General features: G+C 47.7%; 1 protein-coding gene and 1 long non-coding RNA gene across 4 annotated transcripts in view; one reads left to right on the top strand and one right to left on the bottom strand.

Annotated features, from left to right (window-relative positions):
- Positions 1-16485, top strand: LOC310695048. The gene is made up of 3 exons (XR_014519893.1): positions 1-1037; positions 14739-14896; positions 16361-16485. It is a non-coding gene; the product is annotated as an uncharacterized lncRNA (long non-coding RNA).
- Positions 1-18262, bottom strand: part of ACTN3 (actinin alpha 3) — a 42439-nt gene that overhangs the window by 8964 nt on the left and 15213 nt on the right. For all 3 annotated transcript variants that reach the window (XR_014519831.1, XM_083478540.1, XM_083478541.1), the window contains exons 2-12: positions 12271-12385; positions 11775-11894; positions 10720-10806; positions 9514-9601; positions 7585-7663; positions 6890-6971; positions 5493-5578; positions 4272-4364; positions 3274-3504; positions 2377-2524; positions 1301-1451 (exon numbers count right to left, since the gene is read on the bottom strand). Coding sequence is in view for 2 of the 3 variants with exons in the window: in XM_083478540.1 (XP_083334666.1) it covers positions 1301-1451; positions 2377-2524; positions 3274-3504; positions 4272-4364; positions 5493-5578; positions 6890-6971; positions 7585-7663; positions 9514-9601; positions 10720-10806; positions 11775-11894; positions 12271-12385 (1280 nt within the window). In the remaining variant the exon portion in view is untranslated. The remainder of the gene's footprint in view (positions 1-1300; positions 1452-2376; positions 2525-3273; positions 3505-4271; positions 4365-5492; positions 5579-6889; positions 6972-7584; positions 7664-9513; positions 9602-10719; positions 10807-11774; positions 11895-12270; positions 12386-18262) is intronic.

An 18262-nucleotide genomic window follows, 5' to 3' on the forward strand; every position in this document is an offset into this window, starting at 1 on the left:
ATGGGCCACAAGGATTAGGGGTGCATAGCTGAGGCTATGGGCTTCCCCACCCGCAGGAGAGCATCAGAATGGACACCTTTCCTTTCCCAATCACCCACCCACAAGAGGAGGCTGACTTCACCCCAGCCAAGGGACCGCGACAAATGGGAAATCAGCCACCCAAAGGCCATGCAACAGGAAAACTATGTGACCACTTTAAGCGTAGAACCCATTATTGCTCACACCAAGGTTGTCTTTCAATGGAGCACAATAGTGACATTAAAAAAGGCCAAGGAGGCATGAACATTTGTGGGGCTGGCAAGACAAGCATTCTGCAACCTGAGAATCTCGGCAGTCCTTTAAGAGAAGGATGAGGGACCTCTGGAGGCCCTCCAAAGACTCTCTTTTTAAATTCTTGCAGCTCTTCCCAAAATTCACCGAAAAAGGATTGGTATGAGAAGTTGAAAAGAGGAGACACCTGTTGAAGTTAAAACTCCACAAAGAGTCAACCTTTCTTAACAGATCCTCACAATCACAGGAGTTTTTGTTGATGGCCTTTCAAATACTAGTTGCTGGCAGGGGTGTCATCTGGGTCAGGGGGCTGAGGCCCCCCCCCATTTTCAAGGAGGGGGCTGGGCTCCCACAATATTCTGTGATTTGCAGTGTGCTCCGCTGGGCCTTCCCACAGCTACGACAGGCCCTGCCAGGTCTACCTGCGGCTGCAACGGGTCTCTTCCCACTGTATGACATCACACATGCTTGCCAGGGTCCCCCAAAGTTGGGTGGAACCCAGTGTATTTGGTTGCCGGGTATAACCAGGACTTTTTTTCAGCTGCAATTCTCCAGAACTCAGTTCTGGTACCTCTAAGGTGGACAACATTGCTATTATAAGAGAACAAGGGAGGTGTTCATGTTGAGTTCCAGCACCTCTTTTTCTAGAAAAATAGTCCTGGGTACAAGTGGAGAGAGTTTCTGCTGTGCTCATGCAGGCTTCCTCAAAGAGACATCTGATTGGCCTCTGTGAGAACCGGATGCTGGGACAGATGGGCTTTTCTTAGGTGAGTCAAGATTTGGAGTTTTCCTCTCCTTTCCCTTCCACCCCAGTGAAATCAGGCATCCCTGGGATTCTGACAGACATGCAATAGAGCTATTGCTGCCCCAGTCCTACACGAGAACTAAGCCATGAACCTCCAGCCTTCAGGAAGTGAGAGGTTGAGGGTGGTGGCCAAGGGTTGAAGTGGGAGCAGCCAGGATCCCTCGACTAGCACCCAACTTTCATCTCAAGGGAGAAAGGGCAATGTTCTCTCTCCTCGGCACCCACTTGAGTTCCTGCGCGATGGCTGCGATCTGCTCCACACGGTCCTGGTGGGCGGCCAAGTCGCTTTCAAAGGCCTCGTGCTTGCGCATCAGGGCTCTGATCTCATACAGAGATGCCGATTCGTAGTCCTTCTGTGAGAGCATCTCCTCCTTCCCTGCGGTGGGAGGAAGCAGAGCTGGGGTGAGAGGCTGGGCCAGGAGCAGAGCAACGAAGAGTGGAATATGAAGAGTGGGATGGGCACAGGAGGAGAGGAGATCTCCACCTTTGGATCTGTCCTGTGACCTCTCCTCTTAGGCCCCAACCCTCCCCCACAGACCCCCTGCTCCCCCAAAAGGAGTGAAAGAGAACCTTTCACTAACTTTTGGGAAGAGGTAGGTGAATCCTGCCACTACTCATTAAGTACCGTAATTTATTACCATGTGATTAAATTTGATTGTTTGGTAACTGGATTCTAGAGCGCTCTAGTATTTCTTATGAGATTGGCTAACACTGATCACATTGGAGGTATCTAGTGAAGGAGAGGCTCTGTTTTACGTGAAGCAAGATGATTGTGTTTTAGAATCCAATGTGAACACTGCTAAGTTGAATAGAGGGTTGGAGCGCTTCTTCTCTGCTTGAAAGAAAAGGGAGCAAAGCTGCAGGAGAAGGCAAAAAGTTGGAATCTCTCATAGGAGCTGCAAGGCGTGGCCTAACTGAAAACATTATGTTTTAATTTATCTGTATAATTATCTGCAGGGGAAGCTTTTGAATATTCAAGTCTGGGCATTGGTTTAATTTCCAAAGAAGGGAGTCAGTCATATATACGATTCGAGCTTCTTAGCTGTGTTTTCGCTACCCTTACTTCAACACTATTGTCCTGAAAATCTACCCATAATTAGGCTTAAAAAACCCATGAAAGAGAATGTATGGGGGAGGATAGTGGATTGGGAGGCAGAAAGCTCTGGCCCCGCCTACTTTTGGCCCCACCTACCCCTGGCATGTAGTTCCAAAATGTTTTCCCCAAGGGAACGGAACCCTTGATATAAAAGCAGTTTCCTGCCCCTGGAATAGAGGGAGGGGCTCAGTTGCGGGCAGGTTACCTCTGGTCCAGGTCTCGTGCAGGGTGGCTTTCTGCTTAAATTTCTCAGCCAGGTGGTCCAGGCGCTCCAGGCGCCTGATCTCGGTCAGCAGCCATTCCTCATAGCCTTTCTCAACCTGTTCCAGCCCCTTCCAGGCATTTGCAATATCCTGCAGGCAAACACAGGGCAGCTTCAGCCTAGCTCAGTTGGTAGAGCATGAGGCTCCTTAATCTCAGGGTCGTGGGTTTGAGTCCTGCATTGCAGGAGGTTGGACTGGATGAACCCTCACGGTCCCTTCCAACTCCACAGCTATTCGAATCTCCCCTTGAAGTGGCAGGGCCTGCAGCTGTGCCCACCAGGAGCTGGTGCCCAGGCAGAAACCTGGGAAAGAGATCCTCCCTGGCAATTGGGCTCATAGCCTACAGACACATCTGTGCCCACTCTTGACACCCCCTGGCTCAATGGACACCTGGTTGAGGACCAGGAGTGTGTGCACTCACCCCAATTTTTAGCCTCTGTTAAACAGAAACGTTTCAAAACCTTACAATACCTGCTTGTGCAGAGCAGGGTAGGGAACTGGATCTGGCCCCTGGGCCTGATTCTTAACTTTCCCTTCCCTCGTGAGCCAAGTTTTGGCCTGCTTTGTTGGGAATCAATGGAATGACCCCCCCCCACCTCAAACCACTTTCCACTCCCTTGGACACAGTTTACTGTCTCCATTGGGACCCCGAAGCTTAATTAAGATCCAATTGACCAGCTATCACTTGGAACAGCCTCCCAAGGGAAGACTGGCCCCGTCACTGCTTTTACTTTTTTAGACTGGCAAGCAAGGATGGTTTTATTTCAGCCATCTTCTGGGGAGCTTTGTTTCTCATCCCCCCCACCTGCTGTATGCCCACCTGCCGCCCTGTGACTTACAGAGACCATCTTCCCCTCGGAGGGCATGAAGGCCGGGCGGTTGCTGAGGCGCAGTTTTGTCTGCAAAGTGTTGAAGTTGATCTCCAGCTGGCATTTCTCCTGCACGCGGGGGGGCTTGTGCACGCGCCGGTAGTCCCGGAAGTCCTCCAGCTTGCGCTGCATGGCGCTCATGCTCTTCTCTGGCACGCGGTTCTCCAGCCATGGGATGGTGCGCCGGATCCATTCCAGGAGCTGACCGGGAAGAAACAGAAGGTGGCCTTAGTTGGCTGTTTGGGGCTGCGGAATCGAGACATGCTGTCCTGTATACAGTGGTGCCCCGCAAGACGAATGCCTCGCAAGACGGAAAACTCGCTAGACGAAAGAGTTTTCCGCTTTGGAGGTGCTTCGCAAAACGAATTTCCTATGGGCTTGCTTTGCAAGACGACAATGTCTTGCGAGTTCCTGCTGGTTTTTTTCCCTTCCCCACCTCTTTTTCTAAGCCACTAAGCCGCTTATCAGCTGATCCGATCAGCAGATAAGCAGCTAAAAGCCGCTAATAGCGCTAATCCGCTAATCCGCTAATCCTTCAATGGGCTTGCTTTGCAAGACGAAAAAACTGCTAGACGAAGAGAATCACAGAACGGATTCTTTTCGTCTTGCGAGGCACCACTGTACTGCCAACCTCTTGAGACCTAGAAGCCCACCTTTAGCCCAAACAACCATTTTGGGGGCCCACATCTTAATCTTTTACCATATCTTTGGGCTGCTGCCATGACCCAACTTGGATGCAACAGCAGTGCAAGTGTGGATCTGTGATTCCCCTCCCACCGACCCACGAAAGCTTCAAGGGAAGTAAGCAAACAAGCATTAAATGCTGGGACAGGTTGGGGCCCTGTGAGCCGAACCCAGGAATTCTGCTTCTGAGTTCAGTGCTCTGTTTCTTGGTAGGAAGGTATTGGCCTGGAGATGTCAAAGGGGCCTTGCTTTTGGGGACTTCCGCACGGGTAGTTTCAAGATACCTCGCTGGCCAGCTTCTCGTACTCCTGCATCAGTTTTTCATTCTCTTGATTGACAGCAAGCACCTTGCAGATCCTGTTGGCTGCCGTCTCAGCCTGGAAGAGAAATGCACTTGCTGGTTAGAAATGGGAATAGTCAATAACAACACCAAAGAGCTGTGGGCAGGGAGGAAGCATAAAGAGATCATCTAGATTAGACCGGGAGTTGGTGGGCATCAAGTGAAAGACATGCCAGGGCATTCTGAGCTTTAAAAACTTCCCATGGTGCGAAAATTTGCCTCCTATGTGATTATAGAAATATAGAATTGTTAAACACAACAAGATGGAGAGTTATACCAGCGACTGACTGACTGAGAGGGGAGGATGGTCAATAACAGGATTGGAAAACTTGGAAGTAATAAAGAAGAAAGCAGAAAATAAATGATGGACATTAGCTCTTGAAATCCAGAACATGGGACATCCCATTGAAATTATTTAATTCGGACTCTATAATTGGCTGTATTGTTTTTATCTGCTATTTTAAAACTATTTTTGATTGTGGATTTTGCTATAGTCTTATTTTAAAAGGCACGGTCTGTTGTGCATGTATATAAATATGTTGTGGCTAGAACACAGGAAGATGCCTTATACTGTGTTCACCTAGCTCAGTATTACCTACACTGACTGGCAGCAGCTCTCTAAGGTTTCAGGCAGGAGACTCTCCCAGCCACACATGGAGATGCCGGGGATTAAACTCAGGACCTTCTGCATGCCAAGCAGATGCTCTTTCATAGAGCCCTAACCTTTCCCCAAGCTGTCTTGATAATCAAACATTTTGTCTCATGTTTGTGGTCTGTAGCTCAAACTGCTACCACCACCATTAAATCCATCAATACCATCATCTTTGGCTCCAGAAGGCAAGACTGGAACCAATGGGTAAAAAATTCAGCGGAGTAGATTTTAAGCAAACTTCGATATAAATTTCCTAAGAGTAATAGCTGTCCAACCACTAAGGCAGGCTGCCTTGAGAGAGGGTGAGCTCTCCTTTGCTGGAGGCAGCTATGCTGTGTCTTGATGGCAGTCTGTTAGGGATGCTTTAGATGCATCCTGCACTGAGCAGTGGGTTGTCATAGAAGACCCCCAATTCAATGATTCTAAAAGGAAGAAGGAACTGGGCTAGCATAGTTCTCTGCTGCAGATATGTAGACCCAGGGGGAAATGCTGCTACCGCTTCTTTTTGCTTACCTGCTCTGCCCCTGCAAAGGCGTGGTAGAAGCAGGAGACGTAGGTCATGATGGCTTTCTCGTCCGGTTTGGGGGTGTTGACAATATCTGTGGGAAGAAGACAAAAGCTGAAGGAGGAGAGCAGCGAGGCACTCAGTAGAGAGGGCTACTCGCTAATGCTGCTGAATTATATTGGTGGCGCAAATGGGGATACATTGCCAAGAGAACTGGTCTTAAATACAACCCTGGCAGTTCAAAATGGTAATTACAATTCAAAGGAAAATAGCCCAAAATCTTACACTGAACGCTAGGTACCACTCGCTCTGGAATACAGCTACAATGGAGAAAAATCACTCTTAATTTGATATTTCGACAAGGGCAAGAGAGCTCAGTTGGTAGAGCTGAGACTTAAGCTCAGGGTTGTAGGTTCGAGCCCCAAGCTGGGAGAAAGATCCCTGCATTGCAGGGGGTTGGACTAGATGACTCTTGTGGTCCCTTCCAACTCTACAATTCTGTGATTCTATGCTCACTTTCAGATGCTTTTTATATGAATTGGCATCATTTTAATGACAACCCTTATCAAAAGCCTGACAAATCTGGGACAATACTTGGCAATCAAATGGCACTAATATAAAACAGCACTTTATGAGAATACAACTTTAATTTTCACTTTTTTCTATCATGACTTGGGCTTGGTTACTTAACCCATGTGTAACAGCACTTATTTTATGTGTTTATTTTATGGTCTTGTTTCTCAACTTATAATTTTCATCTGCTGCTATAACTACTCTCTCTGTTTTATATATATGATAAAATAAAAAAAAAACTTTACCAAAAATTTTTAAAAATAGAGCAGGCACTTCAGAAGAAGGCTACCTGGCCTGTGGCTTGCAAGCAGGTCCAGCAGAAACCAGAGGGGGGGGTTGGCATAGCAGATGGGTCTGGGGAAGATAAGTCTTAATTTGCTCTTGGGCCCTTTGGGAGGCTGATTTGCCTCCCTTACAAAAGACAGGTGCTTATCCCACTTCAGACCCATTTCATCACCCTTCATCCCTAAACCTCTCTCTCTCTCTCTCTCTCTCTCTCTCTCTCTCTCTCTCTCTCTCTGTTGGTTAGAGCATGCTGCTGATAACACCAAGGTTTCAGGTTTGATTCCCATATGGGACATATTCCTGCATATTCCTGCATTGCAGGGGGTTGGATTAGAGCAGGGTTTCCCAGACTTGGGTATCCAGCTGCTTTTGGACCACAGTTCCCATAATCTCCGACCATTGGTCCTGCTAGCTAAGGATGATGGGAGTTGTAGTCCAAAAACAGCTGGCGACCCAGGTTTTTGAAACTGTGGACTAGAGGATCCTCAGGGTCTCTTCCAACTCTCTCACTCAAACACAAACACACACACGGTGCCTGGCTCCTCACCTTCTGCATCCAGCATCTTAGGGATATCCAGATACTTCTCAGCCACCTCAAAGGCTGTGTTGAGATTCCCAATGGGGTCATCCTGTGGACAGACAGACACAGTTGCTCAGAACGAATCGCTACACCATGGCAGGGAGTAGCTGGCAGGGTTACAGGTGAGGATGAGTCAGAAGGTGGACAGCTCCTAACTGAGACACTACTTATTGCTGCTCATGCTGAACTTGCTACAGGTATGAAAAGCTGCTTTGTGCTGCTGAGACTCTATCTATCAAGACCAGTCTCCATCTCCTCTGATAGGTGGCAGCTCTCCAGGGTCTTGAGCAGAGAAGGGTCTTCCCCGTTTCTACCTCATCTGTTAAACTGGTGACACCAAGAACTGAACCTACAATCTTCTGCATGCAAAGCAGACTCTCAGCCACTGAGCTACACCCTTAGCAAAATGCCCACCATAATGGTGGACAGGGACGAAGCAGTGGGTCTTTGGGCCCAGACACACAGGGGTCGGATTGCTGGCAATGAGCGCCACAAGGAGAGTCCTATTTGCTCCAGCTGGGTGATTGGCGGGGCAGGGGGGCGGGTACTGGAAATTACAGGTTGACTCAAGGACAAAGATGCCAGCAGACACCGCAGAGATTGCAAGCAGAGAGCCTGAAAGGAATGGGCGCAGCCAGGAAGACGCAAGAGGAAGACAGCACCTTTCTGAGCTTGGCGTAGTCAATGAGGTCAGGGCGGTGCCTGTGGATCAGGGCGCAGAGTGCCAGGCCATCCTTCCAGCTGGTGGGCAGCACATGGGCATGGAGAGAGAAGAGGGAAAGAGTGAATGAGTGAGTCCTGGGTCTCTTCAGCTGGGTCTGGGTGGCCTCCAGCTTTGGTCCAACATCCTTTGTCAGAGAAATGGCGGCTGCCCCATCCGGGTATGGAAAGGCACAGGGCGCAAATGAAGAGGAAAAGGGAGGAACAGAAGCAGACATTGCGGAAGGAGCAAATCTAGTCCATAGAGAGGAGTGGAACCTCAGGCTCAGGGAATGGATGCGGCCCTCCAGGCCTCTCTATGCGGCCCTGGGAACTCTCCCCAAACCACGTCCCTCAACAGGCCTGCTTTGCGCCTTCCTGGGATGCTTTTGCCTGGCTGAAATGTGTCCCTACATATCTTTAGGCACCAGGCAAAAACTTTCTTCTTCTCCTATGCCTTTGGCTAATTAAACAATCAATGGTCTTTTTTAAGCTGTAGGAAGAGGACACTGTTTTTCTTTGTCATTATGTTATGCATTTTTAAAAATATATATTGTAAACCGCCCTCAGATGAAAGGCGGCATAGAAATTTTAATAATAATAATCATCATCATCATCATCCAATGCTCCAGCCACATTTGCCTCTGGGTCTGCCCTACATGGCCCTCAGAAGGTTGCCCTGAAAGGAATGTGGCCCTCGGGCTGAGCAAGGGGGTCCCCTGGCCAGAACTGGCTTCCTTCTTCCTACAGGAACATTGGCCCTGTTGCCCTCTGGGCAGAGGAGGCTGGTTGCAGGAAATTAGCCTAGGAGCTAAGTCCCTTTTGGCACCCAGCTCTGGTGTTGTTCCTCCATGCCAGGGAGCTGTGCTGCATCAGTTTCAAGCCAACAGTCAGGCAAACAAATGCTGAATTCAGCTGGTAGGTGTATTTATTTATGTTTAAATATCCCTATTGCAGAGTTGGGGTTCTGCAAAAGCTCTTTTGCCTCAAAGCAGGCAGAACTGGGAACTGAGGGAGGCTCCTCACACTGAACGGAACCAGGGACAAAGCCCTGACTGCCCCCCCAGCCCAATCCCACCCCGTTTTCCTTTAGGGAATTCTGTCTTTGGCAAACAGAAAGTTTATTTATTAATTTTGTTGCATTTTTATCCGGCATTTTTCATCTGAGGAGCTCAGGGTAGTGCAGATGGTCCGCCTCCTCATTTAATCCCTGCAACACCCCCCTCCCATTAACCTATCAGGCAAGTGCCATAGAATCATAGAATTGTAGAGCTGGAAGGGACCCCGAGGGTCATCTAGTCCAACCCCCTGCAATGCAGGAATCTTTTTGCCCAACGTGGGGTTTGAACCCTCAGCCCTGAGATTAAGAGTCCCATGGCTCTGCTGCCTTAGCTCTGTTTTTATATATGGAAGGGTTTTTTTAAATATTTGGGTTTGTTTATATACAGAATTGCTTTTCATTTGAATTATTTTACACTTTTTCTTGTTCTGCCATTGTAACTATTGTATTTGTTTCATAGTTATGCGTTTTATTGCTGTAAGCCGCCCTGGGAAGGGTGGACAAGAAATCCAATTCAACAAACTAACAAAAATCATTAGCCATAATTTTATTTGTCAAATAAAAGCACCTGCCAGTGATGCTTTGGCTGAGATCCTCACATCGCAGGGGGTTGGACTAGATGACCCTTGGCGTACCTTCCAACTCTACAATCCTATGATTCTATTCTTCTTATTCCTCCTCCTCTTCTTGTATCCTGGCTGCGTAGAAATCTTGTCGCTCCAAACCCTCTTTCGCTATGCACAGCCTGTGCACTTGTAAGCGTGTAGCAAACAATGAATGCAGCTGAACCCAAATTGTGTGTGACCCCCTCTCCCCCTCCCCTTCCTCATACCTGATGTGGAAGTTTTGCACATTGACATTCCGGTAGGGAGCAGTCTTCCTCTGGCACCACAGCAGCAGCCCCTCCTTGGCTGAGGTTTCTGGAAAGGAAGGAAGGAAGGAAGGCTCAGGCAATGGACCCTCTGCGCTGGCTAAGACCCAAGAGTTCCTTTGATGCCCGGCAGGGACACTGGCTCTTGCCTACTCTTGTCCGCTCAGAGTAGATGGCATTTTCTACTACTGACTGACAGCAACTCTCCAAAGTCTCAGGCAAAGTCTCAGCCAGTGTGGTGTAGTGGTTCAGAGCGGTGGACTCGTAATCTGGTGAACTGGGTTCGATTCCCCGCTCCTCCACATGCAGCTGCTGAGTGACCTTGGGCTAGTCACACTTCTTTGAAGTCTCTCAGCCCCACTCACCTCACAGAGTGTTTGTTGTGGGGGAGGAAGGGAAAGGAGAATGTTAGCCACTTTGAGACTCCTTAGGGTAGTGATAAAGCGGGGTATCAAATCCAAACTCTTCTTCTTCTTTCCCATCATTACACCTTCCTGCAATGCACTTGCTCAGCACCACTAAGCCATGCCAGCCTGCCCACCTATTGCAGGGCGGCCCATTCCCATTGCCAGTGGCTTTTCAGGATTCCCAGCAAAGGACACCCTTTCCCATCACCTGACACATGGCAGATTTAACTGGTGGTGCTGGGAGTTGAGCTTTGGGGCCTTCTGCAATTGAGGGGGTGGGGAGACCAGCACCAAAGACTCTCATTGTTGGTCAGCTGCCTGGGGGGGGGGGCACTCCAGAGTAGCAGGCTCCCCATTCTGGCCTGGTTGCTGATCTGCCTGGGTGTTGCTCCCTTTTCTGAGCAGAGGCCAGAGTGAGAGAAGCAGAAGCCACTGTCTCTACCTTCCCTGCTTGCTCCCTCTGGGCAGCAGCGCATATTGCAGTCAGAAAGAAGAGGACAAGGGAAAGGGCAGTGAGGAGCATGGCAAAAAGTACTATGAGACTCTAAGCTGGTCCTGTTCCCTCTTCCACTTTGGTCCAAGGAGAATAGGAAGCTGCATTGTACTGAGTTAGACCCTTGGTCTGTCTGGCTTAGTATTGTCTACACTGACTGGCAGATGCCACTGGGGACTGAACCCAGGTGGCAAGCAAGCCAACAGCTCTTCCCTTAAAAAAAGCAGACCAGGATGCCGCGAGGGGCTTGTGTGTCCTTGTATTCACCTTCCACCGAGATGTCCTGGATGGCAAATCGAAGGATGATTGTCCAGATCATGCCCAGAGTCATCTTCAGGTTCCCATCCACGATTTCTGGAAAAGAAGGAGGGGATGGAGGGAGCTTAGAGAACCACAGTGTCAACAAAACTGCACAAATGAGACATGGATTTTCACCAAAGGGATTCCAAACATGTTTGGAGATATAATCTCCTTCTGTGGGGGCACAAACTGGGGAAGGATGTCTGTCCAAAACATCTGGAGAGCAAGTCTGGATTCAGTAATTCTTGGGCTTATTTATGTACCACTTTTGGGCCCAGAGACCCAACAACTAAAGCAAATTCAGGAGGAGGCCTATCTGTGGCTCTGTTAGCAGCAATGATAGCTAAACTGAGCCTCCAAGTTCAGATAAAGTGTATCTCTGAATATCAGTTGCTGGAAGCAAGCAACATGCAGGACAGCCCCTGTCCATGTAAATGTTATGTCGGGATTTCATTGCTCCAATGCATTTTATTTACTGATCCTAATTTTGTTTTGGCTGCCTTCTTGTGGTCCATTTGCCTGCATCCTTCAGGAGCTCTTGGCAGCCTGACTGAGTTTTGCCAGGCTGAATAATTTGATACCATCCACTCCTTTACCCATTGCTCACCCTGACTCCAGATTGTTTATGAATAAGCTAAATCGTACCAGTTCTAGTACAGATCTTTGAAGGGGACCTTGCAATTTACTTTAACCTATAAAGGTAGCATTGTTGAGTGGGACATCCATCTGCTCAGAGGGCTGTACTGGTTGCCAATATGCTGTTCAAGCTTTCACTTTTAGCATTTAAAGCCCTCAACAGCTAACCTGAGGAACGACCTCATCCCCATGCACACCTGTTCTTCAGCATCCATGATCATTGGCCGTGCTGGCTGGGGATGATGGGAGTTGGAAAACAACATCTGGATACTCCTGGCTCTTAGAGCACCGCACGCCCCAGAGATGTGCTTAGCATGCACTACAAACCAGGCTTTTAGTGTTACATCTCCAGCCCTCTGGAATGAGTTCCCAAACAAAACACTCACCCTCAGCACCAATAGATACCAGCTTGACCCCCTTGCTGGCGATGAAGTCTAGTGCCTTGTTGACATTGGCGATCTTGTGGAAGCGCATCTTCCCTTTATCTGGCTTTGGCAACCTTTCACCTTTGGGGAGAAGAGGAAGAGGAGGGAAGATGGAGGACGAGGGAGAGTCAAATATAAAGTATTTGTTCAAAGCAACACCATCAACAGGAAATTAATATATTATCTTAAAGATTTCAAAATGAAACATCACAAAGGAGGTTGCAACAGACCTATTGCTAACTTCAACTAAATGTAGCAGATCCTGCCACTTGGTGATTTGGAGTCTTAGGCAGAAGTTGAACAAATGATAAAATTTTTATTGTGTCTGTGGCTTGCAAATTTTGCCTCAACCTCCCCGCTCCACATTTCTTGCCCCTGGGCAGCTCCACAGATCATCACCCTCCCCAAAGCTTTTTATTTTATTTTATTTTATTTTATTTTATTTTATTAATAATACCTGAAATCACCTCCAGCAGAAGCATGAGCTTCAGGCCATTCCGGAAATCTTCCTCAATGTTCTCAATCTGCGTTCCTGCCTTCCTCAAGTGAGAGTTACACCAGGCAGTGAATGTCTGTGGGAAACACAGTGGCAATGGTCAGCTGAATCACCGAATACCCATACACATCCCATCTCTGTTTTTATGATGACTGCATTGAAATGCTAATGATTAAGCAGCACAAAGATGCCTTAAACCAGGGGTCAAAAAACTTTTTCCGCAGGGGGCCGGTCCGCTGTCCCTCAGACCTTGTGGGGGGCTGGGCTATATTTTTTAAAAAAAATAAAAAATGAACGAATTCTTATGCCCCACAAATAACCCAGAGATGCATTTTAAATAAAAGGACACATTATACTCATGTAAAAACATGCTGATTCCCGGACCGTCCATGGGCTGGATTTAGAAGGTGATTGGGCCGCATCTGGCCCCGGGCCTTTGTTTGTCTACCCATGCCTTAAACAAATAAATAAAACACGCACACCGTAATTACTGAGGGTTGTATTCAACTAAAGAGCAGCTCAGCATCTGCATATCAGTTTCTGGGGATCTCCAATACAAGGAGAACAGTGTTGCACACAGGCCATGCTTGTGGTCTTCCCTGGGGGAATCTGGTTGGCCATTGTGAGGATGAGATGCTGTTGAGCTTTTTTATTTTTGGCCTTTTTTTGAATTTTCACACACACACACACACACACACACACACACACACACACACCACCCCCCTTTCATGTGTCTGGGTTTTCCAGACATCTTGCCAATTGGCCAGAAATCCACCCGGATGCCATTTTCCTGCAAAATTTCTGGACATGTCTGGAAAACCTGGATGTATGGCAGCCCTAGGTAAAAAAATAAATACATCTAGATACAGTATCAGACCCTCCAAGTGTCCCTGTTTTCTAGGGACAGTGCTGGATTTACAGAAGCCATCCCAGTTGATCCTGGCATGCCCCACCTTTCCTTAGGTTGTTCTTATTTTCATCAGCTAAATGTTGGAAGGTATGAGCCAGCGAAATGAGTAACTATACAAACATTACAAGAAAGAAGCCCTGTATAGGGAATATTTTTTAAATGTTTAATGTTTTATTGTTTTTTATATATGTTGAAAGCTGCCCAGAGTGGCTGGGGCAACCCAGTCACATGGGCAGGGTATAAATCATAAAATGATGGTGATGATGATGATGATGATGATGGAATAGGACATCTCCATTTTCATCATAGAAATGTTGGAGGGCATGCGATCATTCAAATAAAGATACTGTACACGGCATTTATACTTGGCAGGCAGGTGTTAAAACGACACCGCTATGAGACTAGCACATCCTGGGTGATTGGTTTCTAAATCATGGTAAAAAATAAATACATCTAGCTATTTGGGGAAGCAGGTGACTGGCTGGGAGTTCCTTGTTTTTGGAGAAGACGTGGGTATGTGCCTCTCTGTGTGTGAAATATGGCTAAACAGGTCCAATTGGAGCATATGGGATCATACATTGCCTTCAGTTCATTCCACAGCATCCTGATCTCAGCTCCCCTGCCTCCCACCCCGGTGCCTGGCCAAATTTAGACCTGGCCCTCAAGGTGCCTGCAATGAAGCAAGTTTCATGCAATGCCCTGAGTCTGCAGAATATATTTATGGCCAGCCACCTGGCGCCAACAGAATGGGAAGGATGGGGGAAGAGCAGTGTTTCCTGACCATCCCAGGGCACTGAGCTTATGTACAGCAGAGAGCGTACAGTGCAGGACGTGGCGATGGCAGGCACATGGCGGGCTGTCACAACAAGCAGCTCCAGCTGGCAATTGGATCAATTGTTGCTGCATTTTGTTTTGTTGTCTCATTTTACATTACTGTATCGTAAGCCACCTTGAGTGGGCCTTTTGCCTAAAAAGGTCAATACGCCGAACAATCTGAACAAACACATACCTGGAAGCGAGAGGGCAGCCACATTTGTTGCTTTGTGTGACTGCCTGGTTCTGGGTTCAGTTTCAGATTAAAATGGGTGTTTGGGTGAGGACACTGAACCCCTTTCTCCGCATTACCTTGTGTGCACTCCCTTGAAACTCTTACCTAGGGACTGACTACACTTCAAGGATTTAACAAAGGTCTCCTCAGTCCAAGGATATTGTGGGGCCCACAGTGGTAGCAATGGGGTTAGGGGAAACTCCCCCCCCCATTCAACAATTCCCAGAATCCTTTGGGAGAAGCAATGGCAATTAACCTGGCATATAGCCGATACTGTATACACATGTGTGTGTGCATGTAACTCAGGCAGGCCTGTAGAATTACACGCCCAACAAACAGACAGAACAGACTCTGGAAAATCTGAACTGAGCAGCGGTTTGAGATGGGAACCCTTGGGGTCAGGGGCCAAATGCAGCCCTCCCAACTTCTCCCCTATTTATTGTTATTTTATTAATTGCGTTTACATTCCAGCATTTTCTTCGAGGAGCTCAGAGTGGTGCACGTGGTTCTCTCCCTCCACAATTAATCTCCACAACAACCCTGTAAGGGAGTAACCCAAGAGTCTTGCCTCAGACCGCACCCCTTCCCCCCCAACCCATGCACCCCACCAGCTCTGCTTTGCACCCTCGGTAAGTGTTTATGCCTGGCTGGAATGTGTCCTTGAGCTCTGACAATGCTCATTGTTTGCCTAGCTGAGGGAGAGAGTGGGGGAAGTGTGTTGTTAGAAGCTACCCTGCTGTACACATGTGAAATGTACACTTGCTCCACCTATTTTTGCTTATGACCCTATGCACTACTGATATGTGGCACCTCTGGAAAAAATATATATATCTCCATCTGTTCTAGAAACTGGGAGTCAGTACAACATTTCCAACAGCTTTAGGGTTTGGGGGGGTCTGCTGGCACACAGCTGGTGCTCAGCACCTGTTTCTGATATTTGAATCGCTATGAATTGGTCTTGAATTGCATTCATTGTTTGTTGAATTGGTTTGGGTTTTTGCTCTACGTGGTACTGCGTTTTTTTGATTAGGTATAAAATGCCCTTTAATGAGTCGGCTTTTGTTGTGTTCTATCATAACAGGTCTGGGGGGGGGGGGATATGGGAGGACAACTCATAAAGCACCAGAATCAGGATATTGTCTGGATTCTCCAAAAAATGCACATGAACAAAGGACGGCAGTTCCGGAGGAACGGGCAAATGTGTGGAAACCACATTAGAATGGTCCTTACAACCTGCTGTTGTGTTTTTTCTTTAAAAACGAGCAGCTAAACACCAGAAGATGGCCATGAAGCACTAGATAGTAAAAATGGGTTCAGCCTCAAATCCTTCCTGCCCCCCAAATGCAATGGAATTTGGGATTTGTTTTACAGACATTTCAGGTTGGGGGCCATTTATTTATTGGAAGCAGCAACATGAGGGCTAGAAACCAGGAAGCTGCCTTATCCCATCAGATCATTAGTCTGTTTAGGTTGGCAGTGCCTACAGTGACTTGACAGTGACCCTCCTAGGGTCACAGCCCTGCTTGGAGATGCCAGCTGTTACATGCCACCCTAATATCCAAGCAACAACAAGACATTCCAGGGGTGCCTGCACTTACCCAGTGTTCACTTTCCTTGGAATGAGGATCAGTGGAGACTGTGGTGTCTTTAGGAGACATGGTTTTATTTATACTTATATACAAACTGAACATGGGACGCGGGTGGCGCTGAGGGTTAAACCACAGAGCCTAGGGCTTGCTGATCGGAAGGTCGGTGGTTCGAATCCCTGCGACGGGGTGAGCTCCCGTTGCTTGGTCCCTGCTCCTGCCAACCTAGCAGTTCAAAAGCACACAGTGCTGGCGGGAAGGTAAACGGCGTTTCCATGCGCTGCTCTGGTTCGCCAGAAGCGGCTTAGTCATGCTGGCCAATTGACCTGGAAGCTGTCTGTGGACAAATGGCGGCTCCCTCGGCCAGTAAAGCGAGATGAGCGCCGCAACCCCAGAGTCATCCGCGACTGGACCTAATGGTCAGGGGTCCCTTTACTTTTACCTTTACAAACTGAGCATAAGGTGGAGGGTCTCACAGCAACACTCCCATCTTGCTCTCCTCTTTAGGTTTCCAGGGGGAGCTCCAAGTCCACAGCGCAAGGCATGTCTCTTCCAGCTTCCAGCTCTCTCACTCAGAACTCTGGCTTCCATCTACCAGCCAGGTGAGAGGTGGCTACTTGTGATTTATCTTGTATTTTATTCTGTGAACTGCCCTGAGATCTTTTGATGAAGGGTGGTATATGAACCTTAATAATGATAATGATTTGCTCTATGGCACAGAGCAACTTATTTGGATATGCTAAATGACAATGCTTAACAAGGAGCCAAAGTCATTACCTCGAGGAAGGAACTGGTTTGGCAATCTTTCTCTTGCATTTTCTTCTACCCCCATAGATACAGGATTGCACATTTGGAAAGGGAGACTTACAGCAGCCAGACCCTCTCCCGCAAACTCAAAACACCAGGAATTAAACCAGCGACATTTTGCATGCAAAGCAGGTGCTCTGAGCTACACTCCTTCCTCTGTTAAGATTTGTGGGAATGGGATGGAGTAAGCTGAGCATGGAAAGGGGCAATTGGCCTGTTTAAAGTACAGTGGTACCTCAGGTTACATACGATTCAGGTTACATACGCTTCAGGTTACAGACTCCACTAATCCAGAAATAGTGGTTCAGGTTAAGAAGAAGAAGAAGAGTTTATCACTACCCGAAGGAGTCTCAAAGCGGCTAACATTCTCCTTTCCCTTCCTCCCCCACAAAAACACTCAGTGAGGTGAGTGGGGCTGAGAGACTTCAAAGAAGCGTGACTGGCCCAAGGTCACCCAGCAGCTGCATGTGGAGGAGCGGAGAAGCGAACCCGGTTCCCCAGATTACGAGTCCACTGCTCTTAACCACTACACCACACTGGCTCCAGAACTTTGCTTCAGGATGAGAACAGAAATCGTGCTCCGGCGGCGTGGCAGCAGCAGCAGGCCCCAGTAGCTAAAGTGGTGCTTCAGTTTAAGAACAGTTTCAGGTTAAGTACGGACCTCCGGAACAAATTAAGTACTTAACCTGAGGTACCGCTGTAGTCACACAGCATGCCCAAGAGCTCAGTCCTGCTTTTCTGGATGTATTAGCCTAATCTGCTTCCTGAGGTTCTGGTGGGGAAGAGCAACATTCACTCCACACACACCCACACACCCCTGCCTCAAAACAACAACACCATTGCACTTTGTCCTCTCCTCAGATCTTTCCTGAATCCTCTGATTCCTTCTCCCTCCCAGTCCCCTTTCCTTTTGAGTCGTACCTGGGTAAAGGGAGCGACAACATTATTATTATTTCCCTCCAAAAAATGCAGACATGCATTTTAAGCGTCAAACAGAATAGAAGGCGCTCCTAAAAATAGGCAGTTTTAGAGAGGCATGGGTTCGTCTTTTTCAAAAAATAAAAATACATTTGAGCTGCGTCTGCGCTTTAGTCTATTTCTAGAGACTCCTCGGAGGCAAGAATTTCGAGACAGGAATGTTGCAGGAAGCTTCCCAGCAACCACTGTGTAACCTGAATTAGCTGGCTTTTGAACCCAAAATAAATTAAGCTCCAAGGCGAGCACTTCTGCTGAGCTTCCAGTTGAACCAATAATGAATTTAATCCTGTTTTATTTTTAAACCCAAGTCTAAACCATTTTTTTAAAAAGTGTTAAACTGTCAGCCTTCTGTGGAATCATGAGTAACTAGAAATGGCTGCCCGAAATATTTGCAATTGTGCTCTGGGACATCTGTGGCACACAGCCTCCCCCAAAGTATCGTGGGAACTGTGGCTTGTTAAGGGTGTTGAGAATTGTAGTTCTGTTAGGGCTAAACTACAGTTCCCAGGATTCATTTTGTGGGGGTACCATGTGCTCTAAATGTGTTTTAAATGTATGGTGTAATCCCTTACATCTCAATAACTCCAGCAGGAGAGAGAGATAAACACATGCTTAACACCCTCT

This window comes from Podarcis liolepis (genome assembly GCF_965112155.1).
Source record: "Podarcis liolepis genome assembly, chromosome: 15".
NCBI classification, from domain to species: Eukaryota; Metazoa; Chordata; class Lepidosauria; order Squamata; family Lacertidae; genus Podarcis; species Podarcis liolepis.